The sequence below is a fragment of the Astyanax mexicanus genome, chromosome 7 (assembly GCF_023375975.1).
Source record: "Astyanax mexicanus isolate ESR-SI-001 chromosome 7, AstMex3_surface, whole genome shotgun sequence".
Lineage (NCBI taxonomy): Eukaryota > Metazoa > Chordata > Actinopteri > Characiformes > Acestrorhamphidae > Astyanax > Astyanax mexicanus.
The window spans coordinates 26099227-26127044 of record NC_064414.1 but is presented as its reverse complement, the minus strand read 5'-3'; the positions used below and the strand labels follow the sequence as shown (position 1 = coordinate 26127044).

The following is a 27818-nucleotide window of genomic DNA, read 5'->3' as shown; positions in this document are numbered from 1 at the left end:
CAGCAGGTGAGCCGAATACCCCTGAGGCATTTCCTTGGGATATGAGATGACAGCAGTAGTACGTGTGTGTGTGTATATGTGTGTGTGTAGCAAGGAATCGTTGCTCCTCATGTCTCTCCGGTCCATCTTGGCTTAGCTGGCAGGTGCGGGCTCTTCTCTCGGCGGATCTGTGGCTGAAGAGAAAGGACAGCCGTCGTGTTTCTGTCTCTCACAAACAGAGCAGTTCCGTCCAGCACACCACGGGCTATGCTGCGCTGCCTTCATAACACACAATCTTTATCTCTTTACTGTCTCTGAGACACCTCACACACACACACTTCTCTTCCCTTCCTGCTTTCTCTCTTCTCTCTATCCCTCTGTCCATTTCTTACCCTTCCTCTTGCTCTTCTCTCGGACAGAGATGACAACATGCTCTTCTGTTTCTTCCCTTAAGCAGGTGTCCTTAGAGTCCAACTCCTCCATGAACTCCAACACTCCGCTGGTCAGGATCGCCCGGCTGTCGTCCAGCGACGGGCCCATGCTGCCCAACGTCTCCGAGCTGGAGCTGCCCTCTGACCCCAAGTGGGAGTTTCCTCGCTCAAAGTGAGTTCACTTACTGGATATTAGTTAGGGTTGCCCTGCATTAGTGATGGGTGGTATACTGGTTGATACGGTATACCGGACGTCAGTTTAGAACCGCTATGGATTTTTCACATACCGCCATACTGCTAGAGGTACAGTGTAGATGTGGAGCGCTGTGTAGAAGCGGAGAACTGTGTAGAAGCAGAACAGCATCGCCAAACAAGCATGCTGGGACAGCTTACTAGATAATGCTAGCCAGTTAGCACAACACGCTAACGCACTGGAAGCTCCGCTGCATACGCGCAGACTACAGCACATTTGTCCCCCGCTCCATCCGAACACCACTTTATCCCACAGACTAGCCCAGAATTGGCCATAAGAGCAGGTTCATTTATTCAGCAAGTAATAAAACTCCTTAAAACTCAATGATACGAGGTGAACAGTAACTATAACCCTGTTTGAATATATATTAATACTGCAGCTTGAAGGATAATATTAATACACACTGAACTGAATGCATTTTTTAACTAGACAGAGAAGGGAATTGTGGCTGATTTTAATACTGTTGCTTGAACTCTTTATTAAAATATTTAGTTTTGTAAAGGAAGTCGTGTTAAAGTTGTTGGCTTATCTCCTTTTAAGGTAATTTTTTTTTATCCTTAGCTGTTTTTCTGCTAATAAGCTAATGATTTCGTCATATATTGTGTAATTTTGTGGGACAAAATAAACCCAGTAGTAATCAGAGCCTTAGTTTAAAGCCTTAGTGTTTTATATTATTTATACATTTATTATTAATACATTTAAAAGGGCTAAAATTACTCTGATAAAAAAAACACTCAAAAAGTGAGGAGCAGCAGCAGGAGAAGCTCTTCAGACAAAGTGCTGTTCTCATTTCTCTCCAGGCAGGACAGAGCTAGGCAAGCATTTGTCTCCACAGAGCTGAGCTTTCACTATATTAGCTTGTTATATTAGCTAACTGGCTAGCGTTAGCTAGGGAGCTGTATCTGCTTCTTTTGCTTTGCTGTTCTACACAGAGCTCCACAGCGCCTCTAGCGGTGTGGCGGTATGAGAGAAGTGCATACTAACGGTTCTAATTCCTGCCCAGCATTCGTTTATATACTGTTATCCCATAAGTTTTCATGTGTCTGTGTATAAGAATCTTATATGCATCATATTCAATTCTGCTGCTGCTGCTGATGATGATGATGCCAAAATATAAGTATAAAATACTGATAGTAGGACTAGATTTCCCTGGAGATATATAGTATTCATATCTGTGTGCTTAGAAGTCTTGTACAGAAATTTAAAAATAACAATGATTAAATGAATTGGTTTGAGTAAATCTTTTTGAGTATATTATCAAATATTTGTAGAATTTGTAGAATCTGTCAGTACAGACATCATTTCCATATCGTTGTGCAGTCCTATTGAAAACCTTCAGCAGATGACATATTCTGCCCTACTAGAACAAGTGGGAACAGTCTGTGAAAATAGCATCACATTTCAGAAAATGTGACATTTAGACACTGTGTTCAATTCTTAGATACTTATATATAAACTATGTGTGTGTGTGTGTGTGTGTTGCTATAGGCTGACACTGGGGAAAGCTCTTGGAGAAGGCTGCTTCGGGCAGGTGGTGATGGCTGAAGCTATCGGAATCGATAAAGAGAAACCCAACAAGCCTCTCACAGTCGCTGTCAAGATGCTCAAAGGTCTGTGATTGTGACACAGCTGATGATCGTAGCATGTATTTCTGTCTCAGTGCTTCTCACCCACACAGCAAAGACCACGGATGGTGAAAAAGCGTAGATATATTTATTAATAGATATGAAGGATTCAACTGTAATTATGGATATAATAATAATACAGTATCTTATAATAATTTGTTTTTTGTTGTTGTTTCAGATGACGGCACAGACAAAGACCTGTCTGATTTGGTGTCTGAGATGGAGATGATGAAGATGATCGGCAAACACAAGAACATCATCAATTTGCTCGGAGCGTGCACTCAAGATGGTTTGTGAACGCATATATTTTTAAAATATACTATTAAAGATATACACTGCCTGGCGAAAACAAAAGTCGCCACCTGGATTTACTTAGTAAATTATGCAGGGTTGATGCTGTAGTTGGTCAGGTCTAGGTTTCTAGATTCAGCAACAGTATGTGCTGAAAGAATGAGGTCAGCTAACTACCTGAATATACCGAAAATAGACCAGGTTATTCAGCCAATGTTTTTTTTTCCTTCGTGGATAGAGAGTTCACCACAGAGTCCAGACCTTAACCTCATTGAGAATCTTTGGGATGTGTTGGAGAAGACTTTGTGCAGTGGTCAGACTCTACCATCATCAAAGCAATATTAAAATAAAATGTTGTGACATCGCAGAAGCTTATTAAAACAATGCCACAGTGAATGCGTGCCGCAATCAAAGCTAAAGGCGGTCCAACGAAAAATAAGTGTGTGACCTTTTTTTTGAGCAGGCAGTGTATTATATTGTTTAGATGTACTTTATGAATGACTTTAAGACCTGATATGTACAGTATGCTCATCATCAAAAACATAGTTGCACCTAGAAAGAGGTGTCCGAATCCATCCCATGCAGCTTGAATATTCCTGCAGATTTTGAGGTAGGGATGGAGGGTTCACAGCACGTCCAATAACATCCCACACATTTTAAACTAGGGACAGGTCTTGCAATGAATGCTTGTGGCCATGTTATAGCATCTGTGTCTTAGAGGTAAACTCTGGTATATGTGTTATATGGATGAGCATTGTCTCTATCTCTGTAGGAATTGTTTAGCAGAGTGTGTGTTCATAAAAGGCTGGCCACTGTTTTCTGGAGCTCTTTATAAAAAGTTGTGCTGCAAAAATGCCTGTAATGAAGAACAAAGATGGCATCATAAGAACTGCACCCCAGACCATGACAGATATCAGGCCTTCTGGATGTGTGATGACAAACTGACTGATCTGATCTTGGCACTGACCACACACAAGCTTTTTTCCCAATTTTCTCCCCAATTGAACTTCCCCTATCACTAAAGATACCCCAACACCAGGAGGGTGAAGACTAGCACGTGCCTCCTTCGATACATGTGTCAGCCACCGCCTGTTTTTAAAACATTGCAGAGTAACATCACAGGGCTTTCGTAGGAAAGCGCAGCGACTCGGTCCTGATACATTAGCTCACAGATGCAGCCTTGTGCCGATTGACATCACCCTTTCGAGTGATGTGGGGAGAGAGCATCATCCAGGGAGAGCAAGACAAATTGTGCTCTCTCAGGGCTCCGGTAGCTGATGGCAAGCTACATGAACAGGATTCGAACCGGCGATCTCCTGATCATAGTGGTTTGTTGATGAGTGCAAAAAATGAGTTGATGATGATTATGATTGTAACACCTACAGTAATTCTATGTTCTTTTGTAGGTCCTCTCTATGTGCTGGTTGAATATGCATCTAAAGGCAATCTGAGAGAGTATCTTCGAGCTAGACGGCCTCCTGGCATGGACTACTCGTTCGACACCTGTAAAATCCCCAACGAGACACTAACCTTCAAGGACCTGGTGTCCTGTGCTTATCAGGTGGCCAGAGGCATGGAGTACCTTGCTTCTCAGAAGGTAAAACACACACACATACACACACACACACACACACATACAACAGTATAACTAGTTTAACAGCTCAACTAATGCAAATGTAATGGGTGTTTTTGTACTTGACATTTGTGCAGGGCTTCATGGTCTGTGGGTCTTTTGTAACTTCTCCTGTTTGTGTGTTTGTGTGTAAAGTGTATCCATAGGGACCTGGCAGCCAGGAACGTGCTGGTGACGGAAGATAACGTCATGAAGATCGCAGACTTTGGTTTAGCCAGAGATGTGCACAACATAGACTACTACAAGAAGACCACCAATGTGAGTTTGATTATGGCACAAGCAGAGAAGAATTATCTTAGTATATGTGTTATTTAAGTGTTTTAGCTTTTATAACACTGTTATTATTATTATTATTATTATTATTATTATTATTATTATTATTATTATTATTATTATTATTATTAATATTAAGCACTGTTTGCTTACTTTAGAATTCATTAGGTTAGATTAATGTCTAAGTAAGATCAGTGTGATTAGAAGTATTACAGTAAAACATGCTATATAGGTTTGTAGTGCTTGGAATATCTCATCGACAATATCAAGAAGGTTTTTGGGTTAATTTGAAGCATTTGATTTGATAACTGTACTTGGACTGGTTTAAGTTTTTATTATGATTTGATTTATTTAGATAATTGTAGATTATGTGGTGTGTTTCCTGATAATTATTTACAAACAACTTCAATAAATTTAAAAGTATTTTGAATGTTTTTTAGTCTCCAAAATTACAAACATAAAAATTTACACGTAGTTTTTGGTAACTATTCTAGAAGTAGCGATTTATAAAACAGTATTTTTTTTATTATACTTGATTATACGATAATCAAGCATTAGGCATTTTTTAGTATTAAAAAATAACCAATACCATATTTTACAGACTATAAGGCACACTATAAATGAATGTCTATTTTCTGGTCTATTTTCATACATAAGGCACACCTGATTATAAGGCGCCTTTTAAGCAACAATAGGAAGGAACAGGGGTGTCACGTTTCCACCAGGAAAAGTCCGTTCCGGATCCAGGAATGTTTGTTCGCTGAAAAGCACCAGAGTTCGTATAAACCCGAAAGAAACTGGTTCAATTCCTTGTACAAATATGTCTCTTTATGGAACTATATTAGTATTTTTTTCTAGGTCATCTCTCAAACCAAGCGTTTGTAGCGCCTTTATTTTCAAGAGTATAGTAGTTATTGAATAACATGTCGTAAGATTAATGGCTGAATATTAAGCCTGCAGTGCAGTTAGAGCAGTGAATATTGACTTTTCTTGCAGTAAAGTGCAGGAAAGATCTGCGCTGCTGTGGCTGCTTATGAGAACAGCTCTGGATCTCATTGTTTTTATAATTTTTTGTTTAGTTTTTTTATCTTCTGGTGGGAAAGATGATCAGATATGCTCTGCTGGAGGATCTGTGTATTAGATGGGACAGTAGAGGATTAGGTCAGTCCGCTGGCCGTAGTTTTGTGTCCTGCTGGTTCAGCTATTCTCTTGTTCTGACGGAACTGTCTGTGCTTTCAGGGTCGTTTACCCGTTAAATGGATGGCACCGGAGGCGCTGTTCGACCGGGTCTACACGCACCAGAGCGATGTGTGAGTTTACACTGCCCTGCATATCCCTTCTTTTCCCCTTCACTCCATCTTTTCTCTCTGTCCTGCCGTCGCTCCATCCGGTCCGCTCATAAACCGGCAGAGGAATGCTGCTGTTTGAACACTGTGACTGTGTGTGTTAGCATCAAACGCAGCAGAGCATAGGTTTGTAGGGCTGGGAAAATGTGTGTGTGTGTGTGTGTGTGTGTGTGTTATGTGTGTTTTACTGTCCAACATGCTCTTTTATACCTTATCCTATACAGCAAGACACTAGCATTCCATCCTGCTTTATTAGTGAGGGGGGTGGAGCCAACTTCCTATGGTGTAACAGTGTGTGTGTGTGTTGAATCCTTTGGAATCCTAACTAATCTTCATCAATTTCACAATAACAGTACCACTCACAACTTTGGACACACCTTCTTATTCAATCTTTTTCTTCATTTCTTTATTTCATTTATTTTCCACGTTGTAGATTTATATTAAATACCTTTAAAATTGATTAAGGGACAAATATGGATTTACATAGTAAACAAATTATGATTTGAGGTGATTTGGGATGAGCTTGAGCTTCACAACATGAAGGAAAAGCAGCAGCTATTGTTCAGTACCTCCAGGAACTCCTTCAAGATGCTAAGAAAACTATTCCAGGTGACTCTCCCTCATGAAGCCACTAAGATATAAAAAAAAATCTGTCCTCAAAGCTAAATATGGCTCCTTAGAAGAATCTAAAGTATAAAACATAAATAACACTTTATTTTTTACAAAATAAATCCACACATGTTCCTCTTTAGCTTTAATATAGTATTCAAAATTATTTTTTTACAATGTAAAACAAATCGTAAAAAAAGAAAGAAAACACATTGAATAGAAGGAAGAGGTGTGTCCGAACTTTTAACCGGTACTGTATGTTACACAAACACAACCTAACACAACTAATCTGGTAAAATACAAACATTTGTATAGTTTATTTGTATTGTTTATCTTTTTAATTGCACATATTGAGTGAACATCCACAGTGCAGGCTAGAAAAAGTAAGTGACTTCTTCAAGAGCTATTTGGCAAAACAACTTTATTGTTTAGTAATACAGTTGCTAACAACTTTTAGAAGACCTCAGAAAAGCTCAGAATTGCTTTAAAAGTGACAGAGTGAGTGTGTGTGTGTGTGTGTGTGTGTGTGTGTGTGTGTGTGTGTGTGTGTGTGTGTGTGTGAGAGAAAGAGAGAGAGAGAGAGAAAAAAAAAGAGGAGAACAGGTTCCTTGTCATTGTCTGCTTGAACAGCAGGTCTTGATTAGCATGTCAGCGTGTCAGAGGGTAATACAGTAGTCTTCCTTGTCTTTATGACGACAAACACACACACACATACACACACTTTGCTGTTTTTTTGCCATGCGTTTCAGTGGAATGTAATCATTCTTGCCTAAGCTCAGTCAGATTGCAGTAGAGAATTGGTATTATCAGCACACTCCCTTAGGCACTGCTGGGCTGGGAATAGGCCTGATGATTTGTATTGTTTTTGGTTCTGTATGTGTTTGTGTGTGTGTGTGTGTGTGTGTGTGTGTGTAGGCCTATACAATTCTAGTCTCATTGCCTGCTGATATGAATGAATAAGATTTGAGTCTGACATAAAGCTAATGAATGGATACTGATGTGCTGATGGGCCAATTATTCAGCATTCATTGAGCTTCTTATGGCGTGGGTGTGTAAATGAGAAGGAGGGAGTGTGTGAGAGAAAGAGAGCGCGAGAGAGAGACAGAAAGAGAGATAGAGAGAGAGAGAGAGAGAGAGAGAGAGAGAGTTTAGCTGGCTAGCGCTAACTGGCTCTTAGCTCCTGTTGGGTTTTTTTAGCGTGGCTAATTTGATTAGCGCTGCTCAGTGGTGGTGTGGAAGGAATGAGGCCAAACAAAAGAGCCCTGGGTTAACAGAACAGCTTGTGATAACACATACACACTCACACACACACACACACACACACACATTGGTTTAATAGACTCGCCTCTCGTATCACATACACACATTTTAAGCCTCACTGAGAAGCGACAATACTGTTCTCTCACATCCGCCAACACCCTAACATCCCAGAGAGAGAGAGAGACTGAGAGACACTGAGAAAGACTGAGAGAGAGAAAGAGAACTAATATAAGAGGATAAGGAGATCTTAAGGAAAAATACACACAAGAGAAAAAGTGACAAATATTGTTTTAGCTCATATGCACAACACTATGTTTGGTCGAAAAAAAAAACACCAACTAACTTTATCCTAACTTTAAAACATGGTGGAGGGAGCATCGTGGTTCCTGGCTTATTTGTTGCCTCAAGACATGATCAATACTAATCACTGAGGAAACAATGAATTCAAAAGTCATTTGAAAACAATCTGCTAAAATCATTCACATATATGTCGCATGTCCATGGATCAGATACGTATCCGATTTAGGACCACATATGAAAGTGACTCAAATCTGATTTGAAAAAAAATCGGATTTGGCACGTTCACACAGCCATGAAAAATTCAGTTCTGAGCCACATTGAGCAAAAAAAAATCTGATTTGAGTCACTTCAGCCTGATAATGCGAACGTAGCCATTGATGAACGTGAAGATAATAGTGACAGTGTGTCTGTTTACTTATTAAACTCAATAAAAGACATGTACAGTTTTATAAACTAATGTTTTTTAGTAGTTTAGGTACATTATATATGTCTAAAATTGTGACTCAGATCAGTAATTCCAGCATGCTCGACTGTGGCTCATTCAGTTCTTAATACATGTGGAAACATGGTCATGCAGAACTTGCATCATAGTTGGCTCTTGTTGTAACTGTGCACTTGCACTGAACTCACCTCATTTCTCAGTCGATTTGCATAAAAGTCAAATAAATAAATGCAAATGGAAATATAAATGGAAATTTAATTCACACCGCTGAACTAACCGTGCTCTCCACAGGGCTTCATGAGTCTACGCGCCATTTACCCGCCCACATCTCTATCTGATGACTTCTCTCAGTGTTACAGCGGTGCTGTGTGTGAGTGTGTGTTCACCTCTGGCTTCTTCTGCTCCTGCAGCTGGTCTTACGGGGTGTTGCTATGGGAGATCTTCACACTGGGCGGCTCACCGTATCCCGGCATCCCGGTGGAGGAGCTCTTCAAGCTGCTGAAGGAGGGCCATCGAATGGACAAGCCCGCCAACTGCACTCACGAACTGTACGCCACTCATCTAACTCAACTCACTTTTCACTCCAAAACACGTTTACTGTTCATTCCTGCACACAAGCACACATGCTCTGACATTTCATTCACTGTAATCAAGTATTCAATCCTGAGAAAGCTTAGAAATTACTGTTATTTAGATAAACAGGTTGGTTCAGAGCTGTCTAAGCATCTATAAGGCTTATTATCAGCACATCCCTGGTTTGATTCCTGGTGTTGCCACTGCCGTCTGCACTGAAAAGAGTGATGAGTAAAATGCAACTTTCTGCATTTGCTTTTTTAAGTAAATTTAAGTAACTTCAACTCGGTTTCAAGATTTAATGTTACATAGAGTAAATAAGTGAACTGAACTTCAGTCAATCCTTTCTTTTAGTAAACTTTATTTAATTTATTTTTGCTGAATCAATCCTTTCTTTTAGTAAACTTTACTTAATTTCTGTATACAATATTACCTTTAACACTCTGTCCTTCACTTTAACTTATGCACTACCATATGATACATACTGAACATGCTACAGGACAGCATCACTACAGGACAGTGTGTGAATGTGTGTTTATTCATCTGACATTATTTACAGGATGTAATGCTGGGTTAGTGCTGGAGATAAAACTAGATCCTTTCATTTTAAAAGTGTATTTTTAGCTTCTACAGCTCTGTTCCAACCATTTTAACATCTTAAATGCTTTAATAAGATGTTTTACATTCCATGTAACTAGTTAAATAGTTCTAAAAATTTTGGATTTGGTATCAATATTCAGAACCAGGTTGAGAATTCTAGATACTGCATAGGAATTTGGGTAAGAATGACTAAAATAAAAAAAAAACAAGGCCAACCACAATAATGCTGGTCACTGTAATAAGAATATATATATATATGTATTTATTTGTTTATCACTAAGGAATTCACAAATTCCTAACTTATTTACATTTTCCCTAACTACATACTACTACATATGATATCCAGATATCTTGCTTCAGTACATTAAAAAAACATAAAGTGAAGTTGTTCCCACGTTCTCCTGTATCATTGAATTGTAAGATGAATGTAATGTGAGACAGTGATGTTTTTCAGCAGAATAAGAGACTGTGTGGTTCTGACAGGTATATGATCATGCGGGAGTGCTGGCATGCTGTTCCATCTCAGAGACCCACGTTCAGACAGCTAGTGGAGGATCACGACAGAGTGCTGTCCATGACATCAACTGATGTAAGATCTCTGTCATTTCACTCTTTCTCTCTCTCTCTCTGTCTTTCTCTCACACTCATCTAAAAGATTGTTCCTAGCCAAACTGTTTTCTGAGCTTCTGATTGCCATGTTTTGCTCCTTGGCTCCTCCTACAGTGGGGAAACATAATTCATGTCTTGAGCCATCACTAAAGGACAGGCTTTACACATGCATTTCAGGACAAGCTGAGAGATACAGAACCGTCACAGAAAGTGAACAAAAAACGACAGATTTAACAGGCACTGTTTGTGTATTAGGTATTGAGTATTAGGTATAAGACTCACACTACATTCTTTGTTGATCATTTAATTCCATTTAATTGGGTTAAATTGATTTAAATTGTAGATAAAAAGCTAATTTAGCACAATGATTCAGATCGGCGAGCCTTCAGGAGCATCTAAATAGAACAATCAGTTGGATATGATTGAGGTTGCAGTGATGCTCTGCAGGGGAAAAACACCAGGAGCTAAACTAATTCAGGTGATTAAAGTAATCAGTTAGGTGCACACGACTGCTGCATACATTTACTATTTACTGTGGTTAAATGGTTTGTAAACATACATATGTATAATTACCTGCTGCCTTTTGAGGAAAATAAGGATTTGCAAAGTTAGCATCACTGCTTGCCAAGTTTCTTGTCTTACGTAGCAAAGCAGTGTGTAGTGCTTAGCAGTGGCGTGCAGTTGATACAGTGGGTACCCCTTCTGCAAGCACCTCCACCCCCCCAACTGACCTACACATGTATAAATATTACAATAACTACATATTCACTTAATACAAATTAACAGCCCACAAACACAGCTAGAAATGACAAATGATGTACAACAGACAACAACAATCAGTGCTTAATTTTCGTAAAGTGCAGCCGCTCATTAAAGATCACTCATTTGTATGTCTACAGTACGCCAGGTCGGCCAAAACATTAAGTACATTTAGCCTATTATTGTGAATTAGTTTCATATTGAAGGACAGCCCTGAAAAAAGACTTTTTAATTTGATTTGACACAATATCTGTCTCATTTACAGTCGCAGTTCCATGATAGTTAGCTAACTACTGAACTAATCCAGCATGTGCTCTATTTTACATTACATTACATTAAATTAGGCAGATGCTTTTGTCCAAAGTGACTTACAATAGTGAAGTAAAAAAATAAATGAAAGTTAAAGGTAAAAACATCTTTAGATAGGGCCTAAAGGAGGTCAAAGGGAAATAATGGGACAGAGGAGTGAAGGAGGGGAAGAAGGAAATGAGGTTAGAAGTAGTTAGTTTGTTAGAGATGTTAAGAGAGTAAGTGCTCTTTGAATAGAGCACTTATTTTATGACCAAGCAACGCGTAGCCCTTTCATCAGAATGCTGAGAAGGGGTTAGACAGTCATGGCCCCGCCCCCGTAGTGAAAATCATGAATCTGATTGGTTAGATTGTCCTACGACTTTGCTAATAACCTCATTACTACATGCTTTAAAAAATCAGTAGTAGGGGAATGCAGACACGTGGGCAGAAGCCATTTTTATAATCAGATATGAGTCCTATAGGAACTGAAAAATGCAGACTAATGCTTAGAATTAGTTGCTGTTTTTTTATTTTAGTTCATTTATAAAATATATGCGTACAATTTACAACTATAAAATGTATTTCCTGATTAAATATTATGTAATGATTTACGAGCACCTATTGTCACCCCTTCTCTGAAGGGTTAAAAGGGTCTCACTGAACACCACTGGTGAATAATGTATTGTATATACAGCTGTTATGCTATATATATATATTATGTTAACCCTGTGTGGGTGTGTGTGTGTGGGTGTTAATTCCACAGGAGTATCTGGATCTCTCTGTGCCGTTTGAGCAATACTCCCCCACCTGTCCAGACTCCAACAGCACCTGCTCCTCCGGTGACGACTCTGTGTTTGCTCACGACCCCCTGCCTGACGAACCATGCCTACCTAAACACCACCACAGCAACGGCGTCATACGGACATAGACAGCCTGCCTGAACTCCTGTTTCATACACACATCAGATCTCTGGACATCCAGCATAGAGAGGGGGGGGCTCACAGAGACCCTGATTTAGGGAAACCCCCACCTACAGCTCTCTACATAACTGTGTGGACCAGCCTGAGCATCTTCACGCTGCACAGAGCGCTCCAGCCCTCTATCCCCACACACACACAGTGAGGTTGGAAGGTGGGAAAAGCTGTGTGCACAGTACACTCAGTACCAACTGAACGGCCCACTTCCTCCTGCTCCTCTTCCGCTTCCAAGCCGACATCCTGCTTTTTAAATCCTGTTTCAAAAGAGAATTCCTATTTTTCTACTCGGCCAGTTAATTTTTCCTTTCCTCTCGGCATTTTGAAGGGTGAAACCATTCCGTGCCTACCGAACAAGTGCAGAAACAGCTGGAGGGGACATAAAAAAAAAGAAAGAAAAGAAAAGAGACATGTGTCGAAGAGCCAGAGTGCCATTCCATACAGAACAATGTGGGAAAAAGAGGGAAAAGTTCAACTTATTTAATACAAAATCTGATTTAAACAAAGACAAAAACGTTGCTTTTCAAACACATGGCCAGTTTCTTCTTTTAGTTTTTTTTTTTATCTACAACCTTTTTCACAAAGAACTGTGTTTTTGCCATTATGAAGAAAAGGGTCCCAGGTGTGAGATTAGATTCGAGCAGACTGTGTGCTTTGTATGTATCTAAATTTTCTATTGTAAATATATATAGATATAAATATGTATCATATTGCAGTCAGCAGCAGTGTATGTAAGAGCATATGTAAGGATCGGATTTTTTAAAAATGACGTTTAAACAAAAAAAAAAAAAGAAAAAGAAAAAAAAAACAATGCATTGCAAAGGAAGCATACACTGTTGAGGTCGTGTAAACATTTAATCTTAAAGAAGCGAACACAAAAGTTTTATTTGAATTAACATGTATATTTGTAAAGCTATTTATAGACTTAACATAATTTTAAGGTCTAAAATTATAGTATAGGGTTTTTGGTACTGTAAACAAAGGGGTTGTGTTTTGTTTTTTTTCTTTTTTTCTTTTTATGTTCATATTTTATTTTGTAAGTTATTTACCACAGAAGTGCAACATTTTCTCAGCCAGTGGTTTTAGTTTTTTTTTTTTTTCTCGTTTGTTTGTTTGTTAGTTTATTTGTTGTTTGTTTCCTTCTTTTGTTCCATCTTTTTTGTTTACAGTGATGAGAATGTATACAAACACTATTGGCAATAGTAGTGCCCTATGATTTCTGAGATTCCGAGGACAAGGACAGGATTGCGCAGTTGAGATAAAAAATAGGGAAATATAAATCAGACATCATAGGGCCCTATATATTATATACAGCTCTGGAAAAAATGATGAGTTTCTCTGATTTTGCTGTTCATAGGTATATGTTTGATTAAAATTAACATTATTGTTTTATTCTATAAACTACAGACAAGATTTTAACCAAATTTCAAATAAAAATATTGTTATTTAGAGCATTTATTTGTAGAAAATAAGAAATGGCTGAAATAACAAAAACTTTCAGACCTCATATAATGCAAAGAAAACACGTTTATTTTCATAAAGTTTTAGGAGTTCAGAAATCAATATTTGGTGGAATAACCCTGATTTTTAATCACAGTTTTCATGCATCTTGGCATGTTCTCCTCCACCAGTTTTACACACTGCTTTTGGATAACTTTATGCCACTCCTCAAGCAGTTTAGCCTGGTTTGATGGCTTGTGATCATTTTCAATTTGGTAAAATCAAAGAAACTCATCAATTTTAAGTGTTCTCTTTTTTTTCTCCAGAGCTGTTTATATTAAGTACCAGTTTAACACAGTGAATCAGAACTCCAATTCTGAGACATGAACAAAGAATGCCAAATGTTTTTCTTTTACATTTTGACTGTGATTTCAGTGTTGAATTGTGCAGCTCGAGCACCACACATGATCGATTTTCCCTGGAAAGAAAGGAAATTGTCCCTTAATGAGAAGAATTCTCAGAGCTAGTGAGTTAAGCACACAATGCAGAGTGCAGCACTTAAAAAGAGACACTTACATATTCCTTAGCATTTATCATTTTCTACAAGCTCTAATAGAGAACTATATCTTTAAAAATTGACACGTAACCCCTAAGAAAGCATTAGAGTAACGTATTAAAAGTATTAAAGTGGCTTTTCTTCTTCTCTGAGGATTCATCGTCGCTGTGGTTCTGCTTGCTGCTCTATGATATGAAGGAGTGCTTTGTGTTTAAAACCCAAATGGCGTAAACTAAGATAGTAGTAACTATATGGTCAGACCGTTTTATAAAAGTGTGTTTTATGAATGCTTTTTTCTATCGGATTTCATCTATGCTAAGCGGAAATGTAACGTCGAATAACTGCGAGGTAATCTTCCATCGCTACATTTGTAAAGTGCCAAAATTCATCCTTTCCCTTGCTGTTCTGAGTATGTAAATGAGCACAGGTCATTTGGTTGTCGCTGGATCCGAGCGGGCGTCGCCGTCTCTGGCCGTGCGGAGCAAAGCATTCTGGGATGTCTTGGTTGGGTCTCAGGGTGTGTTAGTACAACTGCGCTCAAACAGACAACCGGCAATAATTGTGTAAAGGGATGAAGGAGGAGGCGGTATGGTGATGTGATGCTGCTAAAACGTAAAAACTGTAGATTTGATATCTGATGAGTGTAATACTGCTCCTCTCTCCTCTCCCATTTCTTCTTATCAGCCCATTTTTATATTCATTAAGTGCCTGGACCCCGAGAGAGTGATATTCTGCTCGAGGTCTGTGAATGTACAGCAACAGCAGCAGGGACATAAGCAGGGTGTTTCTTAAAAAAAAAACATTTTTTGTAAGGCACTTCTTTACTGATGTTCTCAGATGCTTAATGAAGCATCACTGACCTTCACATGGAATGTTCCATCTTTTCTTCTTCTTCTTCTTTTTCTACTTCTTCTTCTACTTCTTCTTCTTCCATCTCTTCCAGGTGAGAATCTGTGTAGACAAGAATCAAGCACCAATGTATTCAACTCCACTGAGAATATAGGAGCAATTTGTAGATCTATAATTACATACAGGTGAGTGGATCAGATACAGCAGTGCTGCTGGAGTTTTTAAACACCTCAGTGTCACTGCTGAACTTTGAACATTGTCATGTAGGCAGGGTCCTTTGGAGATTGTCCTGTGGGCAGCCAGCATCCTGTAGACAGTTTCCTTTAGGTAGTGTCCTGTGGGCAGCCAGTGTCCTGTAGACCGTGTCCTGTAGACATTGTCCTCAGGGCAGTCTCCTGTAAACAGTATCCTGTTGGCAGTGTCCTCTAAACAGTGTCCTGTGGGCAGTCGGTGTCCTGTAGACATTGAACTGCAGGCAGTGTTCTGTAGTCAGTGTCCTATAGGAAGTGTCCTGCAGGCAGTGTCCTTTGAACATTATCCTGTAGGCAGTGTCCTCTAAACAGTGTCCTGTGGGAAGTCAGTGTCCTGTAGATATTGTACTGCAGGCAGTGTCCTGTAGATAGTGTCCTGTAGACATTGTCCTAAAGACAGTGTACTGTGGACAGCCAGCATCCTGTAGACAGTGTCCTGTCCTTTAGGCAGTGTACTGTAGACAGTATCCTGTCCTTTAGGCAGTGTACTGTAGACAGTATCCTGTCCTGTAGGCAGTGTACTGTGGGCAGTCAGCGCCCTGTAGACAGTGTCCTGTAGGCAGTCAGTTTCCTGAGACACTGTACTGTAGACAGTGACCTGTAGGCCGTGTCCTATAGACATTGTGATGTAGGCAGTGTCCTGTAGACATTGTCCTGTAGAAAATGTCCTGTAGGCAGACATTGTCCTGTAGGCAGTTTCCTGTAGGCAGTGTTCTGTAGACATTGTCCTGTAGGAAATGTCCTGTAGGCAGACAGTGTCCTGTAGGCAGAGTCCTGAGTAGAATAATAAAGTATGGAGAGAAACAGAAGATCTACAGTCTGTAATTATAAAACTGCAATATGCTCTTAAATCCTCAGTGAAAATGAATAATAGGTATTGAATTCAGAAACGCTGGATCAGTGTGAACAGTATATTTGGTTACATTAAAACTGTTTAGATTTTTTTCCTGATCCACCTCTTCATCTTCTCCCTGCTCTACTACTGAACGTCCTGCTCCACCCTCCTCCAGCAGCTCGGAGCAGTTTCCTCAGATACTGCTGGCCACACCCCCTCCCACCTCCCCCAACCAACCACCAACCTCCACCCTATCCTGCTCTCATTAAGCAGTCAGCTTTATTTATTTCAGCGTATTTATGAATCAGTCTCAGTTCCATTTAGACGGAGGCGTGGCCTAGAAGAGTTGAGGCAGCATAGAAGATGTTTACATTCTTTTTTTTTTTTGTAAGAGCGTTTTCCCGCCCTTTTTTTTAAAGGGGGGTTGGAACAATACGAGCAATACGGTCTGAAGACCATTTATTCATTCTTTCATTTATTCATTCATTCATTCATTTGTTTGTCTTTCTAATTTATATTCTTTTCTTTTAGCTCTGTTCTCGGTTCAGTAGTGCCGTTCAGCTCTTATTTAGAAGAAAGGTATTAATTTAAATGATAGATTTAATTTGCAGATGAATGCTGCACGGCGTGTAGATTATATAAATATATATATACATATATACGTAGGCGTGTGATTGAGTCTTCTTTTAAGTAGAAGTGAACACGATCTTTCAGTACTTTAAAAAAAAATGACTTACTCCAACAATGCATTCCATGTAGGTTTTATTTTGTTTTGTTTGTTTGTTTTTTTATTGTTTTTATGTGTTTTTTTTCTCGTATGTCGCGAGGGAATAAAGTTTAAAGCTGAATTAAAGAACCCGAGTGATTCAGCCTTCATCTACTCCCCCCCCCCTCTCTCTCTCTCTCTCTAACTCACAAAACAAAGTTTACTAACAGTGTGAAATGAATCTCTTCTCTCCGGCCCGCGTCTCTGCTCTCCGGAACATTCCGCTGTATTCCGGTTCCACCCCACAGAGACGGTGGGCTTTAAACCCCTCTCTACGCTCGCAGTCTGTGCCTGACAGAACTTTTGCTGTCAATCAAAAACGTTTTCAATAAACACACTACAAAATGAATATTTTGCTGATTTTCTTTCCCACCGTCATTTTCCATTATTCTTATTGATTGATATTTTCTATTGTTGTCTGCTCGCACCAATGCATTATTCAGCAGCGGCTTCTTGTTATACTTTCCATATTCCTCATTTTAGACGTGCTGCTTCAATCCTGCTTCCAATTCTTGCTTCATTTTTCCCTGGTAGACGCAGCCGTGGCCCCATTTACCGCTAAATAGACAAGAAATCACAGAGCGCATAAACAAAAAGAAAGAAAATGATCAAAGAGCATAAACAACAACAGAGGCTGCTAAACAGAGAGAGTGCAAGAAAAAAAGCCACAGCTGAATTTATATTATACATTATTTATTATTTATGTATATATTAAACGACAGACCATAATAAAGCATTAAAGCATTTTTGGTTTAGTGCTGATAATTTTCTTTAAAAAAAATTTAGTTGATCTGGTTATTATGACCTTCCATGGCTTTGTCCACATCAAGCATCTGAACACACTAAATTAATTCATTATTAGATCATTTTTATTCAATTGTGAGGGTTTTGTTTACTTCTGTACACGTTTGGTATTCCCGTTCATTAGAAACAAATGGGTGACCCTATAATAATTGTATTAAACATATTAAAAATGTTATAAAATAAGTAAATATATTATAATAAGTGTTTTCAGGCACACGATATATAATACACACACACTCTCACTCTGGCACTCTCCTCACAGGCATGGTGTTTTTACAGCACATGTGTGGAATAAGCTTAGAGGTGAATTCAGGCTGGAAGCAGGGGAAGATCTTTAAAAAGAGAATAGTTTATGTTCTATATTCAGATTATTCAGTCTGATTGTGAGAGTCTGGATTATTACAGGTTTATTAGATTTAGTGGTGTGCAGTGAGGCCTAACCCTTCAGAGAAGGGGGGACAATAGATGCATGTAAATCATTACATAGAAATAGTTATTGTAAACTATTAGCATATATTTTATAAATTAACAGAGCCTTTCTAGCACCCAGTAATGCTTTACAATGAATATTAAATTCAGTTTTTACACTCAGCACTCAACAAACTCACACTGGCAAGAGGTGACAGCCAATTACGCACCCCACCAATCCATCTCTGGCCATAGAAACACACACACATCTACAATTCCTGAAAAAATAAGAGAAAACCTCTGGAATGTAATCAGGAGGAAGATAGATGGTCACAAGCCATCAAACCAAGCTAACATGCTTGAATTGTTGTGCCAGGAGTGGCATAAGGTCACTCAAAAGCAGTGTGTTAGACTGGTGGAGGAGAACATGCCAAGACGCATGAAAGCATGTGACTAAAAAAGATGGTTATTACACCCAATATTAGTATTGTTGGTATTGTTGTTTTGAACTTTTGAATATGAACTTATGAAGTTTCAATATACTGAAAATATACCTTTAAATAGTCAAATAAGAGAAAGTGGTCAGTTTAAAGTGGTCTTCTTTTTTCTGGAGCTGTATTTATGAGCACAGACACTCCTTCTTTACAAATCAGTGAAATGTAAAGTACCTAGTTCACTGTTACTGTGAGAGAAAACCCAAGAGAACCCGTTAGAGACTCGAGGAGAACATGGAAACAGATAGGGGCTCGAGGAGATGTATGAGCCTGTAGGTAAGTCTCAAATATGACCAGGAAGGCATCATCCTTCACAGCACTGAAGAGGTTCATTCATCGTGTGTGTACATATATATATATATATATATATATATATATATGTATGTGTGTAGCTTTCTCTGCAGTTGAAGAGCGTCTTTTACAAATGTGTTTGCAGTCTTTAGGAGAGCCAGAATTACATGGATGTTTCTGTTGAGGAGTCGTGTTTGCACTAGGCCCCAGTTTTTTTTTTCGCTGTTGCTTTTTCTTCGCTCCGTGTTTGCTGCTTTATCTTGAGTGTATTTACTGAGTGTACAGAGGAAACGTAGCCTCAGCTCCATCGCTGCCATCATTGTGTGAATGCCTAAACGTTCAGTTAGTCCTAAGCCCTGGACTGATCCCTGCATAAACAGTAGAGCTGTCTCAAGCTAATGTAAAGGTATCAGTAGGCCTCTGATCATGCTGGTACTGCCGGAGCACTGGATATTCTAAATCTTTAGAGAGTCTTTAGAGAAACAGTTTACAGAGAAGTCTTAGCAGAGAAACTGAATCAGAGCGCAACAGAGCATAAAATAAAACTTACCCTAAATCTCCTGAGATGGTATGAAGATAGAGAGGATGCAGAACATTACAGTATAGTTACAGCACTCATCTTCATATGGAAGCTTTGTTGGTAAGTAGGTAAGTTAAGTGTGTAGTGCTGGTATGAGTGAATCAGACACATGCAGTGCTGCTGGAGTTATTAAACACCTCAGTGACAACCAAATAAATATCTAGGCAACAACATCCTAGAGTAGTGGATGAATGAATGAAATCATGTTTTTACATACAACCATTTATACTCAACACTAATCTTCTGAGAAGCAGCAGCCAATAGCGCACAGCATACTCTCAACCGGAAACAACCGTCCTGCATCAGGCACTGCAGCATTTTACCCAGGACAGAGAGCCAATCCATGTCTAGGTACACAGCTCTCACTGTGCTCTGCCGGAGTCCCAAATCTTAAGAAATTACTTAATCTAATCTTTTCCAGACTGACAAATGTCAATGACTGAGTTTTCTCATCCGTTTTTGAATTTCTGATCTGTTTCTGAATATTTTATCTGCCTATAAAAGATTCGACAGGTACTATTTAAGTGATTTCTTGATGTCAGGCAGTAATCAGGCCTGGTTGTGGTTAGTAGTGAAATTAAACTTAGTGTTCAAAAAATGTGATTAATCATAATTATTTATAGGGGAGCAAACACATTTTCACACACAGGGCTAGATTGGTTTGGATAATTTTTTTCCTCGTAATAAATAAAATCATCATTTAAAAAAAAGCTTTTTATTTTTACTCAGGTTATGGTTGTCTGTTATTAAAGTTTATTTGATAATATAAAAAATGTAAGTATGGCAGAAATGCAAAAAGAAAAGTAATCTGTAGGGGGAAAATACTTTTTCACCCCACTGTATATGTAAAAATTGTGAAAAAATTGAGCTTCCACAGAACAATTCTTCTTGTATTGTCAGCATGCTTCTGTCCAATCAATTGTCATGTTGATGCTATGATGTCTTATATCACCCCTCTACGTACTGAGTGTTTCAACCACATTAGTAACTGTCCTCAGAGGAGGAGAGGATGGGTGAGAGGGTGAGCTTCTAAAAGCCATATGAGGAAATGGCTTCTTTTTTAGAGATAGCAGCAGTATCATGAGTCAATGTAATCTACAGAGCAGCGGCACAAACAAGCCCCACATCTCTGATCTCTGTGGGAGCCAGTCATGCTGCATTCCACTTGAAGTTCTGAGTGGGAAATTTAAACTGGAACACCCCCACAAGACAGGATTCCAACTCGGAAAGTCAGCAGAGCCTCGACAAGCATGTGTTTAAAATCCAAGATTTTCATACTGAAATTTAAAGTTAAATATTAAAATCATATGCTCATCAGATTTTTGCGAATTCCACCACAGCGACTCTGGGCATGCTCAGATGAGATGACAGATAGAAGATGTGCTCTCAGACCTGGATCAGGGCATCAGTGGGCACTTTTCCTCTGGCATGGTGCCGGTGTTGGTGCCAAGTTCTCAAATAGTTTTGTGCCTTAACTCCACAAAATCACAGGTTCTCGATCAGAAAAGTCGGCGCCATTCTGGCCCCACAATCTTGCTGGTCTGGAATCAGCGAACCTGTGAAGCAAGTGGCCAAAGGGTGGAGCGTTCAAGCGTCACAAAAAGGTGCTCAACTTTATTGTCATTGCACATGTCGCAAGTACAGAGCAACGAAATGCAATTTGCATCCATCCAGAAGAGCTTAACAAAAAAATAAATAAATATATGTATATTACAAATGTACAATAAATTGTTGAATGTTGTAGCTATGTAATTATGAATACAAATATATAGACTATAATAGATTATAAACATGAAGTGGTATAAACAGGATAAATAAATAATCTAATATGTATTATAAACAGAGTAGATTTACGCAGTATATACACAATAGTAAGCAGAATATATAACAGAAAAAGAGCTGGTAATTATTGTAGAGTTTGTGTGTTACTGGTGTGTGTTGGAGTACAGTCTGTCTTTATTGTTCAGATCAGATATTAAGAGGCGGAGTTCAGTAGTACAACAGCTGTGGGAAAAAAGCTGTTCCCACGACTTCTGTTTCTGGTTTGTGAAACACACCCACATTCACATTCAGTTCTAGTGTTATGATTCCTGAAGCAAATATTTAATGTTGAACAAATACATGTATATTATAAAGATGTTATATAAAACAGTCTTGGATAAAGTCTTTGGCATAGGCCCTGTCATCGACCCAGGTCTTGATACGTCTGGACTCCGGTTGAGGATCCTGTCGTACCTGGAGGCGGTGGGGAAGGAGGTGGGGTGAACAAGTCGTCAGTGTCTGAAAGGCAGCAAAGGTACTGAATGAGTGTTCTTTATTTAAAAGGCAGCGGCGAGCAGCTGATTGGATAGGTAATTAGGTGACGTAGATAGGAGTCTATAGCAGATCTTACACTGCACTTTCATTGACTCCTTAAAGCAATGAAACACAGGCTGGTTCTTAAAGGTTTGCAGGAACCGGCACCGACTCTGGCTCCAGCACTCTGTTGGTGGAAAAGTGGTAAGCGGGCTCCTGGAGAGCCTCTGGCCTGATGCATGATACATAAAGTCCTAGAGGTTCTTAATTGGATTCACGTCTGGGGAACATGAGGGCCAGACAATGACATCAACACCTTCATCAGGTCCAAGCATTATTTTGCACCAGAAGGAATCCAGGGCACACTGCACCAGTGTAAAGCCTGATAATGACCTTTTTATTTCTTCTCAGTACCTAACAGCATTCAGAGTACTGTTGTCTATCATATGGAGGTTTTAGCCCTGCCCAAAAAATATGCTAACCTGGGACAATGCTAACAATGCTAAACTCTGAAGTCTTTGGCTAAATACTTTCTGGAAAAGGTTTTTAAAATATTGTCAAATTATTGGAATAGAACTCAGAACTGAGAGAAATGTAATCAGCATATAATACTAACCTAGCTAAGCTAGTAGCACAGTTTTCCTAAAATAACTACTTTTCTTTTTACGCTTTTGGTAAAAGAGGATGCATGTACAGATCTGTGTAAGAGTACGGATCTGTGTAAGCGGGTGTTAATGGAAAATTCTCACAGTTCTTGTTTTAGATGAGTGCTTTTAGACCCCAGGTGTGAGTGTTCACGACAGAGAGATAAGCCCCGTTGCAACAAGGCAAGCAGACTAATCAATTGCTGGCCTATAGGTCCTGAGACAACAACTGGTTATGAATTGAATGCAATGAAAAACTGTGTGATCCCCCCTTTAATTTTGTGATGGTCAATGCAGGGAAGTCCAACAACATTGTTATCAGAATCCCCCTCAAGGGGACTCCTCCCTATAGTTGCTGATAGTTGCCAGCCAGCCAGGTTAGTAATTCCTGCAGCCGGCAAAATATGAAACATCAGCAATTATGAAGCAGAATTATCTATCAGAAAGCCAGGAAAAAAAGAACTGAAATGAAGAGGTAGAAAAGAAAAAAAAACAATACAGCAGTAAGAGATCATTTATACTAAAATAAATTAGGCCTGTGTGTCTTGTAAAAGTGGTGTACAGGTGCTGGTCAACGAATTAGAATAATTTGAAATAGTGCAATCATGAAATTCTTTGAATGCATTTTTTGTGCAGAAAGCAAATCAGGTGTTCACCGCACCTGTCCTACTCGTTAGACTAATCACAGAACTCGTTACCTGGAAAAAAATTTGCTCAGCTGAGCTTTCCAAAAGGCCCATTTAGGCCATTTAACTGTGACACTGTTGTTTTATTGAATTAGAATAATGGAGAAACCGTTTCATTGAATTAGAATAAATGCTTGAATTTTTGTTTTCTGTGAAGAGTGTTCACTGTGCAGTATAAAGTCAGGGTTGAGTAGAATTTCTAAGTTGTAAAATCAATCATGGGTAAGCAGCGCGACCTCTCAACCGGAATAGTGGCTCAAATTCAAGCCCTTCGCCAACAAGGCTTGACCCAAACTAAAATTGCTGAGCAGCTCGGCATCAGCCAGTCTTCCGTCTGCAAAGCTCTCAAGAAAAACTGCAGCAAGCGCACCAACTGTTCCGGCGTCCGAAAAACTTCTGCTCGCGACAACAAGCAGCTGAGAAAGATCGCAGTCAGCAACCGGTTCAAGTCCACTTCCGAGCTCACCGACTTGTGGAACAAGCAGACCGGCGCTGACGTCTCCAGATCAACCACTTACCGTTGTCTGCGCGAACTCGGCTTCAAATCTCGCGTTCCAGCAGTAAAACCGATGCTGAACAAGAAACAAATGGAGAAACGGCTGAAGTGGGCCAAAGAACACGGCGAGTGGACTGCTGAAGACTGGCAAAAAGTGGTCTTCAGTGACGAATCACGCTTCTGCATCTCCTTCGGTGAACAAGGTCCTCGTGTCTGGCGTCGTGGTGGCGAAACCTACAACCATGAGGGCGTGAAAAGATCCGTCAAGTTTCCCCAGAGCGTTATGGTCTGGGGATGCATGTCCGCTCGAGGTGTAGGGAAACTCTGCTTCCTCAAGAAGACTGTCAATGCTGCCGTATATCAAGATGTTCTGGAAACGTTCCTGATTCCGACTGTTGAGGAACAGTTCGGCGAAGAAGACTTCATATTTCAACAGGATCTTGCACCGGCTCATGCGGCAAATTCGACCAAAGATTGGTTCACTAAAAAACAGCTTGAAGTTTTGGCATGGCCGGCCAACTCGCCTGACCTCAATGTCATTGAAAACCTATGGGCCATCGTCAAGCGGAAAATTCGCGACAGAAAGCCTACTACGCTGGACCAACTGAAGCAGAACATCGCCACTGCCTGGGAAGCTGTGAGTGCGGAAACTTGCGACAAGCTGGTCAAATCGATGCCGCGGAGACTTCAGGCAGTCATACAAGCCAAGGGGGCAGCCACAAAATACTGAGAAAGTGATGATTGTAATTATAATAAAAATTATTCTAATTCAATGAAACGGTTTCTCCATTATTCTAATTCAATAAAACAACAGTGTCACAGTTAAATGGCCTAAATGGGCCTTTTGGAAAGCTCAGCTGAGCATTTTTTTTTCCAGGTAACGAGTTCTGTGATTAGTCTAACGAGTAGGACAGGTGCGGTGAACACCTGATTTGCTTTCTGCACAAAAAATGCATTCAAAGAATTTCATGATTGCACTATTTCAAATTATTCTAATTCGTTGACCAGCACCTGTATATTAGCAGCAGGTAGGCTAGCAACACAATATATGGGTAATGTTTATGTTATCTACCAGCCAGCCTGGCAGTCAATGCTAGCAACAAACTAGAACAGTTATATTGCACTTTTTTCAAACAGGCAGATATTATGGTCTAGAGCTTAGATCGGGCCCAAAAAATCCTGCCCGAGCCAAAACACAATCTGCCCGAGCCCAACCCGACCCATCTTAAATTTTTTTGAGTAAGAAGAGCATTCAAATTTAGCTTTTAAGGAACATTTTTTGGCTGTTTAAATGAGCAAAATCTGTTCAGAATGATGTTTATTAACGTTGCAACACTGAAGAAGCATAGACCTCCTGTATTATTTAAGAAAAATGTTTATTAAGAACAGCTACACAGTGCGTAATGCGGACAAGTGGAGGAGCTCATGTGTGCGTGAGCCCTAGAGTGATTATAACATTCTTACTTGTGCAACTTTTTTTTTTGCTAGTATTTCCCGAGCCCTGAGATGGAAGAATAAAAAAGGGGGGTGGGGTGAACTTAGAGGAGTTGGGCTGAAATTCGGGGCAACTTCGCAGGGGCGTGAAGCTGACCCATCCCCCCCCCCCCCCCACAAGAAGAGATATGGGAGGAGAAAAAAGGAGGGTTGGAAGGAAGAAGATGGGAAGGAGGTGGGTACGAAGTTGTTCGAAGCGCAGATATGTAGGAAGTGAGGGTTTATATAAGGCGGAGAGTGGGAGGAGTAACGGCGTGGATCAAACTCCAAAAATTAAGTTGGGGTCATAACTCCACTTAAAAACACAGTTTGATGAGTTACTTTGCTAGATTGATTGATTGATTGTCATGCCATAGCTTTATATAAAATAAAAATAGCATTAGAAACAGACGCCTACGTCACAGACTATTGTCTTGGGTCGGGCAAAGGGTCCGGCTCGGGCTCAGGCAGAGAATCTAAACTCTAATATTGCCCATATTGCTTGGGGCCCCCGAATGCCTTAAAAACAGTCCTGTGAGTATATGTGTGTGTGTGTATGTGTGGGTGTATGAAAACCCTTCCTGTGCTTCTCCAGTACTACACACACACACACACATCCATACAAACACACACTGGTAATAATAGCAGATGAAGCTGTTGTTGTACTGGAGAGACTTTGAAATGAATGCCAGTGTGTGTTTGGAAGTTTTAGAGTACCTAACCCAGCATCACTGCGGCTAACTGCTAATGTGTTTTGCAGTACTTCTATTTTGGCCTGTATATTTGGCCTGTAATTCCTTGTGTGTGTGTGTGTGTGTGTGTGTAAGTGTGTTTGTGTGTGGCTTGTTTTTGTGTAGTCTGTGCTGGTCTGCGTCCTCAGTCAACACATTTGAATATTTTCTGACCAGAGGAACAGACTTGAAATGGCCCACTGCATAAACAAACCTAAAAACAGAGAGAACACATTTAGTGTGTGTGTGTGAGTGTGTGTGAGTGTGTGTGTGTGTGTGTGTGTGTGTACCATATGAGCTGGACTCATGTCTTGCCAGGCCCCTCTGTAATTTAGCTGGTTAACTGTGTAGTGGAGAACTCATAGAGCACAGTGGTCTGAAGAACACACACACAGACACACACACACACACACATACACACACAGATGTGGGGTATGCAGTAACAGGCTGAAACTGGGAGGCCTAAACATAATTAATAGCTTCGCTGTGGTTTCAGACGGGGCAGAATTGCTGCATTTATTTTTTGCTAAATTTAATAAAGTAAAAACATGAGGCTTCAGGGGTATACGCACATCTTGAACTGCATATGTGTGTGTGTGTGTGTGTTTGTGCAAGAGAAAGACAGACAGAGAGAGAGAGAGCAGGAGAGAGAGCAGGAGAGAAAGAGAGAAAGAGTGAGAGAGAAAGAGTGAGAGAGAGTGGGCTTGGCTGGAACCGGGCTCTGACCAGACGCGCTGTTTACCGTTAGTCTGTGGCGACATTTTTCAGGCCTATTAAAAAGCCGCTGCAGACACCAGCGCTTCTGACGCACGCAGGGAAAGAGGAATGGGGGGGAGAACAGGAGGAGGAGGGGAGGAAAAATGACAAGAAAGTGAGAGGGAGAGGCTGTGAGAGGAGAGATGTGTCAAACATAACGTCAGGCTGGAAGGCGCAGGGCCTCTGCCGGGGGCGGGCCGGGGACTCCCCACCTCGCTGAGATCGGCCTGTGTTAAACCCACTTAATTCAGCTCCACGTAGGCCTGCAAAATTCACACTTACACTAAAAGAACTAGCTCACTTTCCCCTTATTCCACACGCAAGCCCTACACAAGTGTTCTCCATCAGTTTTGTGCTGAAGCTATGGGGCTAATGTAGCTAACTGCTAATGAACGCACAGAACCACCAACTGACATCATGCAAACTACAAGCAGTAGAGGTGGGCGGATCAATCTAAATATCGATGATATTGATCCCAACGCTGGTATTGATATTGATCAATACTCGTGTAATAAGATCGATACTCAAGCTTTTTTTCTCCCCGGCACGCACATGTTCTGATTCATCAAAGTCTACTCTCTGACCCCAACCCCCCCCCCCCCCCCCCCCCCCTTTTGTTGTTGCATGTGCGTCATGTGGCTTATTTTTACACTCTGTTAATTTAAAAAAAAACTAAATTGCACTGAAAGGAAGAAAATTTCATATTTTTTATTGTTTTTCCTAAGTATGATTCTGTTGGAGAAAAAGAAACAAACAAACAAAGAATTTTAAAAAATGTCTAGTGAGGGGAGAATTTTTATTTTATTTTTGTATTGCCGTTTCTCCTTTTCTATGTCAATAAAGTTATTTCCTAATATTAAGGCAAACTTTTTGAACTTTTCCATTGTTTCTAAACAAAATTTTTGCTTGTGATAATAAAGTATTTTTGGGCGAAATTACATCCCAGGTCTTTTGGATCCTTTAGATCTATGAAGCTAAAATATTAAAAAGTATCGTATTGGTATCGATATCGGCAATACTGGCAACATTCCTGCTATCGACCACCTCTAGCAAGCAGACTTCAATGAACACATTTGCTTCAGACTTACACTTACGGTAATCTAGACTAAAATATGATAAATAAAACAAAACAAAAAAAAAAAACATAGCTAAACAAATGCAAATACATATATATATGTATATATATATATATATAAATAGTTCCTGCCACAATAT

At 39.8% G+C, this 27818-nt stretch overlaps 1 protein-coding gene across 6 annotated transcripts in view; it reads left to right on the top strand.

Moving 5' to 3' along the window:
- The window catches only part of fgfr3 (fibroblast growth factor receptor 3), an 82548-nt gene extending 65254 nt beyond the window's left edge, over window positions 1-17294 (top strand). For 5 of the 6 annotated variants that reach the window (XM_049481322.1, XM_007230891.4, XM_022684929.2 and 2 more), the window contains exons 10-18: window positions 434-582; window positions 2152-2273; window positions 2467-2577; window positions 3986-4176; window positions 4348-4470; window positions 5725-5795; window positions 8853-8990; window positions 10099-10204; window positions 12038-17294. In XM_049481322.1, the coding sequence (XP_049337279.1) occupies window positions 434-582; window positions 2152-2273; window positions 2467-2577; window positions 3986-4176; window positions 4348-4470; window positions 5725-5795; window positions 8853-8990; window positions 10099-10204; window positions 12038-12202 (1176 nt within the window). In that variant the 3' untranslated portion in view covers window positions 12203-17294. The remainder of the gene's footprint in view (window positions 1-433; window positions 583-2151; window positions 2274-2466; window positions 2578-3985; window positions 4177-4347; window positions 4471-5724; window positions 5796-8852; window positions 8991-10098; window positions 10205-12037) is intronic. The other variant, XM_007230892.4, reaches the window with a different exon arrangement.
- The last annotated feature ends 10524 nt before the right edge of the window (window positions 17295-27818 follow it).